General features: G+C 38.1%; 1 protein-coding gene across 47 annotated transcripts in view; it reads right to left on the bottom strand.

Moving 5' to 3' along the window:
- DOCK9 (dedicator of cytokinesis 9) overlaps positions 1-13,455 on the bottom strand; it is a 260,331-nt gene that overhangs the window by 112,607 nt on the left and 134,269 nt on the right. For all 47 annotated transcript variants that reach the window (XM_081046542.1, XM_081046528.1, XM_081046527.1 and 44 more), the window contains exons 3-7: positions 11,721-11,810; positions 7,545-7,627; positions 5,781-5,850; positions 3,911-4,006; positions 2,783-2,917 (exon numbers count right to left, since the gene is read on the bottom strand). In XM_081046542.1, coding sequence (XP_080902668.1) covers positions 2,783-2,917; positions 3,911-4,006; positions 5,781-5,850; positions 7,545-7,627; positions 11,721-11,810 — 474 coding nt within the window. The remainder of the gene's footprint in view (positions 1-2,782; positions 2,918-3,910; positions 4,007-5,780; positions 5,851-7,544; positions 7,628-11,720; positions 11,811-13,455) is intronic.

Raw genomic sequence — 13,455 nt, 5'->3', positions numbered from 1 at the left:
AAGATAGAAGAGAGCCAAGACTCAGTCACACATTCATTATGTGTGTATTTTCTATATGTATGTTATGCCTTACAAAAAAAGTTTACCAAAAAAATAAAAATCAAGATACAATAACCTTAATTTCAGGTCACCAGAGAGAAACAATCACGAAGAATAGGGAATAACATCAGACGCCAAAACAACACTGGCATCTAGAAGACAACAGAATGCCTTCCAATTCTAAGGTAAATTTTACCTTGGATTTCTACATCCAGCCAAACTATCAGTCAAGTATCAATGTAAAAATAAAGATATCTGCAGATAAGCTAACTCTCAAAAACTTAACATCCAACACACGATTTCTCAGGAAGCTACTGGAGGATGTGCTCCTCCAAAACAAGAAAGTAAAACAAGAAAGAACGAGACATAAGATCCTGGAAACAGGGAATCCAACACATGGAGGAAGGCCAACGGGATTTCTAGGAGGGTGGCGGTGTTGAGGCTGAGAAAGCAATTACAGTTGACCCGTGAACAACACGAGTTTGAACTGCCCGGGTCTACTTATACATGGGTCTTTTATTATCATAAACATACTGGAAACATTTTTTGTTTTGTGACCATTTGAAAAATTTGCAGATGAACCACATAGCCTAAAAATATTGAAAAAATTAAGAGAAAGTTAGGTATGTCATCAATGCATAAAATATAGGTAGATACTAGTCTATTTTTATCATTTACTATTGTGAATATAAAATATTCATAGATTATAAAAAGTTAAAATTCATAAAAACTTACACATACACTTACAGACCACACATGGCGCCATTCACAGTCAATTTGTAAAGATAACGTACAAAATATGTTAATCAACTGTTTATGTCATTGGTAAAGCTTCCGTGAACAATAAGCTATTAGTAGTTAAGTGTGGGGGGGGGGCAGTCCAAAGTTATACATGTATTTTTGGCTCTGGAGAAGGTTGGCACCTCTAAGCCTCATGTTGTTCAAGGGTCAACTGTAGTCAGATTAGAGCAAGAAGGAGGACTGTAGGAGCTAACGTCCTACACCATCATGTAATGTCCACCACTGATAAATGAAGAGCAGCAAACGCTCCTTATCTAGCACTATGAAGACAAATCCCAGGAAAAATAATGAAGAGTTGAAAACGGTCATTTCAGGAGAGGGGGAATGGGTGAGGTGGGCATGATGCAGCAGGAATGTGCCTTTTGTGTTATCTTTCTGCACTGTTTGACTGTTTACACCAGAGGAACCATTACTTGGATGAAAATGCAACTGAATTTTAAGTAAACATGTAAACACATAAACAAGTATACCTGCAGGTCAAAGCAGAGAGCTGTGTGTCTAACCTTAAACATGTTGGCTCCACAAAATAATCTTTCTTATAGAACCCAGCTTTGGGCTGATGTCATCAGCCAACACTGAATTAAAGGAGAATTCTCTGATAATGGTGACTGCGTCTATTGTGAGGGGTTGTCAAGGAGATTGTTCATTAATCACACAGTGCCCTCTGTATGAGGGCCCCCAAGAGAAATGCCTGAATGATCTTCATTCGGAGATTGCTCGGGCTGCTTCTGACTAATTAGATTGTTTGTATCTATGTGTGCTTATGATTGAATGGGTCCCCAAGCTAGAAAGCATAGAGCCCAGTTTGTCACCCACCCAAAGCTGGTGTTAGGTCTTTATACTTTTTCCTTTGCTCAATTCCACTTCATCTCCTTCCTATCCCGACTCCTTGTTCCCTTTTCCGCTTTCAAAACTAAATTTATATTATCCTGTGTTTTATGTAGCTTTGTAAGTTGCTACCTTAGATCTGCCTGAAAAACGGTGGGGGAATGGTTAGGTGGGTGGCTGGTTGGCTGGCTGGCTGGCTGGATGGACAGGTGGGGAAACTGACAACCTGCTTTCAAAGACAATTCTATAAAGGTATTGAAAAAGAACACCAAACTAGTAAAAGTAGCTCTTTGGAAAAGGGAGCAATTGGGGTCAATAGGGACGTCTACATTATCTGTATTGTCTGATTTTTTAATAATATGAATATATTCATATGTTATATAAAATCAAAAATACTTTTTAAGAATTCTACAACTGCAGCTGCACTATGACAAAAAAAATATCTGATATTGGCCGAATACTTACCATGTGCTAGCACTGTTCTAAGCTCTTTACATGTATAAATCGACCCTCTCAGAAACCATATTCGGTACTATTACTATCCCTGTTTAACAAATGAAAAAATTGAGGCACAAGAGTTTAAATGGTATCTCCAAGGTTACACAGCTGGTAAATGGTAGAGCTGGGATTTGAACTCAGTCTGGATCTGAAACCCAATCTCTTGACCAATATGCTACTCTGCCACTGGTACTACAATGATAGTAATAAAAGTCATCATTGAGATGCTACGAACTGTTCCAAATATTTCCAAGTTAACTCATCCAATCCTCTCATTTACCCTATTAAGGAAACATTATCATTATTCAAATTTTGCAAATGAAGAAACTTTAGGTAATAGTCGTTCCAGGGCCACACAGGTAAAAAGTGGCTAGCCAAGTTTTAAACACAAGAACTCATGTTCAAGAGCACTCGTGCCTACTACCACACAATTCTGCCTCTATGTTATACCTGCCATCTTCTAAAAAGACGAAAAATAAGCCTTTTTTTATTTCAAGTCAGCTATTGTATTTCTACCACAAAATTGTCATCTTTGGAAGTGTTTGCTTAAATCTGCTAATTCACAGATGGTACTTTTACAAATAAGAAAACTTGATAAAATTCTTTTCATATTTACCTGAACCACACCCATACAGGAATCCAAAAATATCGATCCTTTTGGTTCTTTGGAGATCTTTTCATCTTTATAAAAGTTCAAGTTATAGGAACCATCACCAAGTTGAATCAGGTGGAAAAACCGTCTTTTAAATGACTAAGAGAAAAATACACACAGGGCTATTGTTTTAAAATGAAAAGAGTCACAGTCTCTACCGATAACTCGCAATTAAGACACACATACAAAAATCAGTTCAATTCTCTCCAAAACAAATCTAATTCTAGCCAACGCCCCAGGTAACTGGGTGAGTTAAGACTCTCCATCACATCTAATAATTTCACTGCATTTCAATTCTGAGGAGGAGGTCCACTTACCAAGCACGGGTCATTTTTCTCACCCACAGAATTTGGGATTTTATATAACCACCCAAAAGCAGTGCTGTGAGTTCCAATTTGAGATGCAGCTCAGAAGGATGGAAACTTTCTCAAATCCCCAGGGTGTCTCGCTCACACAGAAGAGCAACCATTCTTTGCCTCGTGACACTGAACGATTTTCCAGGCTCAGGATTATGACAGTCAGCATTTTCCCCAATTTAATTTTTATCTCCCTGTCCATCCTACCCCCTTCCCATTGTTTCTTCTCTCTCCGTTATTAGTCTTGGTTTTTCTCTGGTCCTGCTTTTCTTGTAGACAGCTTTTCACACTGGTTTTACTTTTCTCTTTGCAACCTTCTTCCAATGTAACCATTTTCTCTTTAGTCCTCAATTTTTACTTTGACTTTGCAGAAAAAGTAGAACCCCACAAAAGTGCTTAGGTTTAGCTCCTTGGTGCTGTTCTGTGAGGTACGAAGTATCATTGTTGAAGTTAATACAGAGAAGAAAGGCTGTGTTAATGACCACATCTGCATACCAGGCCAATGAGGACCTCTTCATGCAGTTGATGAGAGGGTGATGGGGGGGTAAATGGGCGGAAGTGTCTGGACCAATGGAGGTCGATCTTACTGACCAAGAGAGGCATCTTACTAACCAGACAACATCACCTCTGTCAGGAAGAACCCAAGATGAATGCCCATTCATCTTGAGCATTATTCCTAGTCCTATAGCAAAAAGGGTGTAATCGGAGGGGAAAGTAGGGTGATGGGTCTCCTTACCCTCATGGTCACGCTTATTGCACTGTTCATGTTGCCTTTGTACAGCCACCCATGCTTGGTGATGCCCCCTTTCTGAGAGCCAAGGGAGGCAGCATCCTACGAGAGAAGGAAAATACCACAATTAATCTCCCGTTATTACCTATGTTGTTTACTGTGAGTCTGGTGAATGGGAAAATCATTCATTTGGTGCCAGGTTGCCCCTTGCCCTTCACTGGAGTAATCATCCGACATGAACACCTACAAGTCACTTTAGAATCCACTGAACAGTGAGAGAAAGGGAAAAGCCTCAACTTTTGAAAACTCTAGTCCATTAAAAGGCAAAGCTAGTTCCAGTCCAAATTGTTATTTTTAAGGGTTTAATGAGCCATAGAAAGTACATGCCATACTTGACCCCTCGAATTGTAAGGTCTCGCCTGGTCTCATGAAAAATGTGTATAAATTACACTCCCCTATGGTTGAAGGACAAAAGCAAATTCCTGAAAAACTTCCCAGATGCTTAGTTCAGGGAACAGTGAATAAATAAAGGGAGGAAGGAGATGTGAGTCAATAAAGAAAAGAGGGATAAAATGATGGAGCAACAGAAAGGAAGGAAAGACAGAGAAGAACGCAACACGGATAGTAGAAAGAAGGAGAGTTAGAAAAGTGAAAGGAAACAACTAGAAAAATAAAATCAAGTTCTGACCCCAAGCTCTGAGATCTGGGTTTAAGGAGGTGAAGCTGCCAGCTGGGGCTAAAAACATAGGCACATAATTGTACACATAACAAACAGACAGATGAAATATATACACACACAAACACACAATCTGGCAAATCTTCCACCACATCCTTCCACTGTCTTTACGAGTGCCCCCCATTTCAGGCTGTGCCCAATATCTACTTCAGTAGGACCCTGGGAGGCGCAGGACACAGTGTCAGGTTATCCAGTTCACACCTCCTAAAACTAGCCTCTCATTTAGATATCTATTTTTGTTATCAAGTACACAACTGCATAAAGACCCGTCTTATGCTTTGTTTTAGATCATTTCAATATTAATGCTGGTGGTTTTATGTTATTCTTATTATTCGCAAGAATAGAAATAACTTTCTTGCCCAGAATTTTACAGTGTGTTCTGTGTGGTCTTACATGCTTTATTTCAGTTGGTCCCCCTCGTACTGTGAATCAGCACCAAGTTTCTTGTTTTTCATGTGCAACGACTGTCTACTCATGCCAGAATTTTTTCAAAAGTGGTTTCTAAAGTAGCTTCCTACCATGTACATTGTTCAAGTTCCTGAGTGGCTGGTGTTATTGGCTTAGCTGACAATTAGAAAAAGAAACAAAAACTAAACTCACAATGAGGCATCCAATATTGAGTAGGAGAGAATGTGGAGGGGCAACACTAACTTTAATCGATTATGTTTCCCTTGCTCAGTGGACACAGTTACCTTTACGTCCTGCTCTCTTTGTAGACTTCTCTAGCCACAAGCATTTCCCCAACAGCAAGGGGAGTGGGCTTCTGGGAGCTACACTTTACTGGAAGCCATCACTGAAGAAACAGCCATTTAAAATCTATTGGCTACCAGTTCGTTTTAAGATAACCTAAACTTAAGGTCTAAGTAATCTTGATATCTGTTAACAATGTAGCCAAATCTTATTCAGGCCTTTGAAAATGATCTCAGAACAAATAAACAGGACCAGAAGAACATGTTATGCTAAGTAGTCAACTTGAAACAGAAACCGTATTTCAATCGATCAAACAACACATTTAAAAAAATTCTTCCTGTTTCAAGAAACATTCCAATGCCTGTTGTGGCTAAACGTTGGTGATTTTTTGATGAATACTTGAAGTCTGTAAAATAAATCAATCTTTAAATTTGTGAGCAATCATCCTACCTCATCTTTGTCAACCTCCTCATCGACTTCATAGACATGAACCGGAAGTTTATCCAACTTGGCCACTTTGCTTTAAAAAAAAAAGAAGAAAAAAAACTTGTTTTGTAATTACCTAATCCATGAAGAGATGTTGCATTTCTTTTTCCATCAGAGGAAATAGCATTTAACAAATCTGAAGCTGGCCCCCTCAGATAAAGAATAGAAGCCATCAATGCCACTGCTTTTCACAGTGGGTGATAAGAGTTAGAGAGCTTCAAAAGCTATGTAGAAAAGATGGCATAACATGTTGGAAGTTCCATAGTTCTATTCAAATGGGAGTGCTTATTAATAAAGACTTGATAGAATAACTTGTAATATGAACTTTAAGAGACAACATGGAAAATAAGGTTACCACAGTTAAAGTGACTGAATCTTTAGATGATGGCATTAACAACAAAAAGATGACAATACCAATAGTGGCCAGCACTTATTAAACAGCTATGTGTCAGGCACCGTGCTGTGTACCTCACGTATGTTATCTCCTTAGTCCTTTAGGTGCTGGGGGACTGGTGGTAAGACCATTTAACAGATGGAGACACTGAGGCTTACAGAGGGAAGAGCAAGTAGATGACACAGGCAGACTACAGAATCTCTGTTCCTAATCACTGTTAGAATTCTCCCTCTCATTCTCATCACAACCAGAAACTCTTATGAATGCCAAAAGGTGAAATTTACCAGCAGTAAAATTATATTTTATAGTAAATACACTATATCTCACAGTCTGTTCTCTTTTAGCCATGAGAATAGTATGAACAAGACTGTCAGTGAAAATAGGTTAATCTGATCAAACGGGGGAGAATTAAAAATCCCCCAATGAGTATTGGGTAAATATAGAACTAAGGAGCATACCCATCTGGAGAAGATAATGCTGGAAGGGAGTGTTCTTGGCTGAGGTTTAAAAAGAGGCATTTGGGAAGTTGGCTAAACACTCTAAGGAGTGGCTGAACCACACAAATAGGAAAAAACAAACAGCTAAGTCCACTGAGACTAGCATAAACAATTCAAACTCATAGATGCAACAAACACAAAGAAAAATACATTAATAGGATCTCAAGTAAAATTTTCATTGGTGATGGTTACTTCTGAAACACAATCCATCATTAATTGCTTTCAATTTTCATAATCAACTATACTTAAATTTGCCAACTACATCATTGAAGGATGTACCATTTTAGAACAGATATCCTCTCAAGGTGACACCTACCTATCCATGGTTCACTTTAACCACCAATCAATCTAAACATACTGGCTTTTGGTGCATTCTAGAACGAGTTAATACTTTGGAGAAGGTAATGAAATTTATCTGGGAAAATGCTTATTCTATGATATGTTTTTAACATATTTATTCAATATAAAATTTTTTTTGTCTCTTCAAAATATTTTTACAATAAAACACACTGCAGCGTATTTCAATATCTGTACATTTTCTTTGTTTTCTATTTTTCACTGAAAAAATTGCAGCTGCTTGTGTTTTATCAGTGGTACCCTGAAAATAATCACTGGGCATAATTAAACCAACCATGTGTTTATTACCATTTACCAATCCAATTGCATTCTATTATCAAACACACAATAGCTAACCTGTATACACATAAACCATCCAGAAATATTTTCTCCAATTACTCTGATTGAACAGAATTTACATAACTCCCTAAATGTTTTAAATACAAAGAATTTTCCCTACTGCGTATAACCCCGCCCCATGTGGTCTGCCCATTTACTCACTTTGGAAGCTGTCGAAACTCTCCTGAGTAATCTTCATATTTATAGTTCACAAGATGCCAGTCAGAGTTATAGGTTTTGATGCACTATTGGAGGGAAAGGATTAAAAAAACACAAAGTATATGAAAAACATAAAAAATATATGTGCTGACTTCTAGAGAACATTTGGGAAGGTTTATGAATACACACCCACACAAACACCAAAAAATTATTTCCCCTTAACCCTCTCATGTCCAAGATTCTACCATTAGAGGTTCCTGTGAAGTATAAGAAACACTGAAACATTATCCTCGGGAGAGGGGTCACTTCAAGTTACCATCATTCAAGATCTAAGAGCAGATTTCACAGCTCTTGTGAATTGTGAAGGGAAGGAGAGAAACTTCACCTCCTTTTGCTGCATTTACATTACAATGTACAGTTTCAGACTTAAAAACATTTGGTTCTTAATAAGTCATGTGGCCGCTAATAGAACATGAAAGTGAACAGAAAGTGTGAACCACAAGACGCTTTCATGGTATTTACTGGTATTACAACTGGCTCTGTTAGTCAATATTATATAAATTTGCCCTCAGTTTTTCCTTATACTTATAAGGGACAGTGTGAGGTTCCTCGAAGGAAAGATCTGGATTCTAATGCACAGTGGTATCACGGCATCTTCACGTGTATGTGCGTGTGTGTAAGGACTGCAAAGTATGGAGTACGTATTTCATTGCCAAGGTGTCTATTGGTGACGCTAACCTACATAGACTGTATTAAACTACCCCTACACAACAGACTCCACGAGCCAGCACGCTGTCTGTCATTCATCTACCAAGGAGGCTCCATCGTGTAGTGTGTACAGCTTAAAATTATGAGGCCGCATCTGCCATATCTTCACAGATGAACTAAGTCCAAATCAGTAAGTGAAGTGTTTGATTTGGTTACCACCAGGTCAGCCCAAATGATTTTCTGTGTAATCAGCTTTTGGCTACACGTATGTTGACTTCACTATGGCAAAAAATGAATGAATAAGTGAAAACATAGGTAGATAAATGTATTTACATCTTACCTCTTTTACTTGACTCTGGTTTTAACTAATATCACGAACAAAGTCTCTATTCTACTTACTTTACTTCTTTGTTTAATTGCCAACCTTTTTATCTATTTCATAGCCTATGCCCTGAGGCCTTCTGGGGCAAACTCCCCTGGACCCCAAAGTCATGAAAATAACTACAGCAACAACAGTGAGTGCTTCTCTTGTGCCAGGCTTTTCATTGGCGAGGTTGTGAAGGAAAGATAGTATAAGTTTTTTATAATATCATTCAGAGAGGTGGAATAAGTAGCAGAGAAGGGCTAAGAACAGAGTCAGGTGTAGGAACTAAACAACTCTTCAATTTCTTTGCTATGTAATTCCAAATGTTTTTAAATACTATTGTATTCTTGTAAATGCTTTTAAGATTTCAAAGCATTTTCACATTTAGAACACCAGACATCTACACTCAAAATCATATCCCCAAACCAGTATGACTTCAGAATTATCCACAGGTTTGCATTTTCTCACTACTGTCCCTAGGTCCATTAGCACAGCTCAGTCAAACCTGACTACGTATGACATGGTCTTGTGGACGTGACCTAGTCTCTTTGTTTTGGAAACCAAATCAGAGACAGCAGCAACCCTCAGAGCCATGGTGGTTCTTCATCAAGTTCTGCCACTAAAGTTGTACCACCAAAGTCTCTTGCAGGACATTACACCCATTCTGAAGTACAAAATGTACCTGCCCAATTAAAAATCCAAACAGCACAGTCATATCTGATCAGCGCATTTAGGAGTGGAATACCTGAATAACCAGATTTTTAATATTTTAGGCAAAATGAGTAAGAAACATAAATATAATAATTTAAATATTTTAAATTATAAGGAACTGCAAAAAAAACCAAAACGTTGTTAACCAGGTTAAGGAGCCAGAGTTCACTCATTTAGTAAGCCATTACTGGCTGTCCACATAGCAGGCACCTGTTAAATTCCAAGGCAAAAACACAGAATAAGGAAAGCAACCCCTATCCTTCTGGGGATGTAGAAAGTCTAGGAAACAACGGGTTCAATCAGAAATCAGTATCCAGAAAACCGTATCTCTAAAAACACAGAGATCAGACTGATTTCATGACTGACCTTTCAAACTTGTGAAATTCAATAATATTTTGAAGTTCTACTGAAAGGTTTTTGAAGTTGTTTTTTTAAAAAAGCCATTAGGTCATTCTCCATGGACGAGAGGATGGAGAGGAAGCGCTGTTGACTCCACCCTAGAGGAAGGGTCCCAGGAGGGTTAGTTATGCTGGCTCCAGCAGCAGAGGATGAAGCGGCTATTGCTCAATCTACAGCAATTAAAGAACTTAATGGAGAGTTATTCTTCAAAAACTCTGTTTTTTAAGCAGTTGGGAGAATTGAATTAGCAATTAATAATTTTGCTACGTGTGTTAAAACAGGGAACAAAGAACTTTTCCTGCAAAAGGCCAGACAGTAAATATTTTCATCTGTGAGGGTCACTGTCTCTGTTGCAAGCACACAACTCTGAGATGTGATGTGAAAGAAGCCATGGGCAACATGGAAACCTCTGAGTATGGCTGTGCTACAACTTTACTTACAGAAACACGCTGCAGGCCAGATTTTGCCTGTAGGTCACAGTTTGCCTGCATCCTGCTTTAAAATAAACACTGAAGATTCTGTAAACATACCTGGCTGTTTTGTCTGGAATTAATTTTACTAGTACAATAGCAAAGGAGGTAAGATAAGATGTTCTTTATCTTTTCAGAAGGATGAGAAAACATACTTTAAAATTTTTAAATATACATTGAATTTTTCAAAAATCTCAATGGAAACTAAATCTTTAATTGGTCTCCACTTACAAAAGCTTAACTTCCTTGTAGTGGGCAAATTTATTGATGGGCATATGTATCATCTAGAAAATGCAGATCACATCCATTATTTTTAAATGAAGGAACACTTCAAGAAGCAAAATTAAAACACCTAATTAGTTCACCTTACCTCAAAGTACCTGGAGGAAGAAACAAACACCCCGGGGGGGAAAAAAACAAACAAGCTATCTAAATACAATAACTTCTCTTTCCTCTTTATGACAATCATTATTGGTATGTTCAAACATAAGTAATGGTAATCATACATTGATCAGGGATCTCAGGCTCTGTTCATTATCACCTGGCACGTCATGAGTACTGAACTAGTCTTGAAAATAAAAGTATAAACACATAAATGAAGTAAATGAATACATAAATGTGTGTTGGGTCACCACTAAAAACAGTATCAATAAAACTAAAAGCAACAAATGAATAAGACAAACAAAAACTCATAGACACAGACAATAGTTTAGTGGTTGCCAGAGGGTAAGGGAGTTGGGGGGAGGGAAATGAGGGAAAAAGGGATCAAATATATGGTGATGGAAGGAGAACTGATTCTGGGTGGTGAACACACAATGGGATTTATAGATGATGTAATACAGAATTGTACACCTGAAATCTATGTAACTTTACTAACAAATGTTACCCCAATAAATTAAAAAAAAGAAAAGAAAGAGAACTGACTCTGGGTGGTGAACATACAATGTGATATAGATAATGTATTACAGAATTGTACACTTGAACACTATGTAATTTTACTAACCATTGTCACCCCAATAAATTTAAGTTTTTAAAAAAGATCACAAAATTGTAAAAAAACAAATAGAAAAATCACCATTTAAAAAAAGAAACACACAATGTAATGTATAGATGTTTAATATAAATGTACACTTGAAACCTATATAATTTCACTAACGAATATCACCCCAATAAATTTATTAAAAAATTTAAAAATTAAAGGTCTTAAAAAAATTATCAATAACAAAGCCTCTGACATCATGTCCAGTGAGTTCATTTACAAGTTACTACAAGTTACCCTGTACGTTATGCCTGTAAGTTCTGTAGAATTCATGTTTTATCGACACACGTGACCCGGTTAACATTTCTGTCCAAGTTTCAGACTCTGAAAAACTCATGTTATTCTATTTTCACTTCCATCATAAAGACACAAAAAATGTAATTACCTTTCTGACACTTCCTTGAAAACATCATTAAAATCTAAAGAAAAGGGGGAGGCGTGAGAAAAAAATGACTTTAAAATAAATCAACATAGAGGAAACACATTACCTCGGTGACGAACAAGCTCTGTGCTTCCTCTTGTGCATTTTCGGGAACTGTGGAGCACCTGTACCGACCCTGTCGCCTGAGAATGGCCGTCTGTGAAGGAAAGCACCAGGTGAGGACGCGGTTAATTGAGGAAGGAAAGTCACAGCCCCAAGGGCATGGCCATCAACAGTCACTTCAGCCTCCACCAGCAGAGCAGCTTCCTCCTTAGGTCACATACAACAGATACAACTGGACACACTGACACTCAACGCCATGGAGGCAATGGCTCCCGCTTCTTTCTCGTTCAGGGACATGATGAGCCCTCCAGGGAGCCCTTCTGCTCCCCTAGGCAGGGTAGAGGCCCATTCAGGGAGTTCCTACCACTCCCCCACCTCAAGCACTTGATCTAGTCCCATTTTATTGCCTTTTACTAGCCTTAATTGCCTGTGTTATTGTGGTAAAATAGGCGTAACATAACATTTACCTTTTTAACAATATTTAAGTGTACAGTTCAGTGTCACTGTACATTTACACTGTCATGCAACCATCACCACCATCCATCTCTTAATTGCCTTTTGCGTCTGTTCTTGTACACGGCCACTTCCCCCACTGCTTAAGAGCAAGGGAACCAGACAGGTATAAGGTCCTTAATCAACATTTGTTGACTGAATTCATGAATTGTGAATGTTACCTCCCCTCCTATGAACCTTAGAACTATTCTTGTTTTGTGAGGCTTAAATGTTTATTTTAAATTATAATATGCCTCCCGACTTAAGCAGCAGCAATATACCCCAATTAACATTGATTGGATGACACCACAGCGTCAATCTAGGAACCTGGGTCGCAGGCTTCAGAAAGGAATGTTCTAGATGTTTTTTCCCATGGACTATAATCCTTGGAACTCTTAACAGACCATAGATATAAAAACAGCATACATGAAAACATTTTGCTAACAGAATCTACTCTGTTGGCTCTTCCTGGCTAATTACTAAGATGGGGTCTTCCCAGTACCCATCCTAGCTGTTTCTCTTCTTCCTTTGGTTAGAGGAAGCTTTGGGTCCAATCTGGGATCCCTTTCCCTCCAGCACAGGTGGAGAACCCCAGGGCATACTTTTCTGTGTAATTTAATTGTATTTCCTGGTCACATTTTCTCTGTTTTGTGTCTGCTTCACCTATATTTACTCTTTTCTTGTACTGTGTCTACCTTTGAAAGTAATGTTACACCCTAGTTTTAGAATAAGTCTCCCTTATTCTAAAGGAAGGGAAGAAAGGATCTCTGTGCGACACCAAAGTCCTTCACAGGTAAATTGTGAATTCATTCAGGCTCTAAGAGGCCTTTTAGGACCCTCGGTCTCGGTTTCTTTGCAAATATCACAAAGGGTGACTCTTATTACCCACCTGTTCCCATGCAATGCCATAGAGATATGTGACAGTTACAAGCACTGAAGAGACACAATCTATTTAAAAAGCTTCAAAGTAACACATCAATCATAAGAGATTATCAAAACTGTTAAGAATCAGGTAGAATATTAGTAAAGGGGAATTGTTCAAGAGATTGTGTATGCTTCTTAGGATCCCCACTTCACTATGTTCTTACCTTGATTTAGTTGGGTCTATCGATATTTTTGAAACTAATGATTATACTTTTAAAATGTTCAGGAAATGGCTCAGGTCAAGAAATAAGACTACGAGGGTCATTTTCAGCCCATTTCTCATCATCACAGGACTAGGAAGAGAAAAAGTATCACAAAATGTT

The sequence above is a fragment of the Rhinolophus hipposideros genome (assembly GCF_964194185.1).
Source record: "Rhinolophus hipposideros genome assembly, chromosome: 4".
NCBI lineage: Eukaryota > Metazoa > Chordata > Mammalia > Chiroptera > Rhinolophidae > Rhinolophus > Rhinolophus hipposideros.
This window is presented reverse-complemented; position numbering and strand designations above follow the sequence as displayed.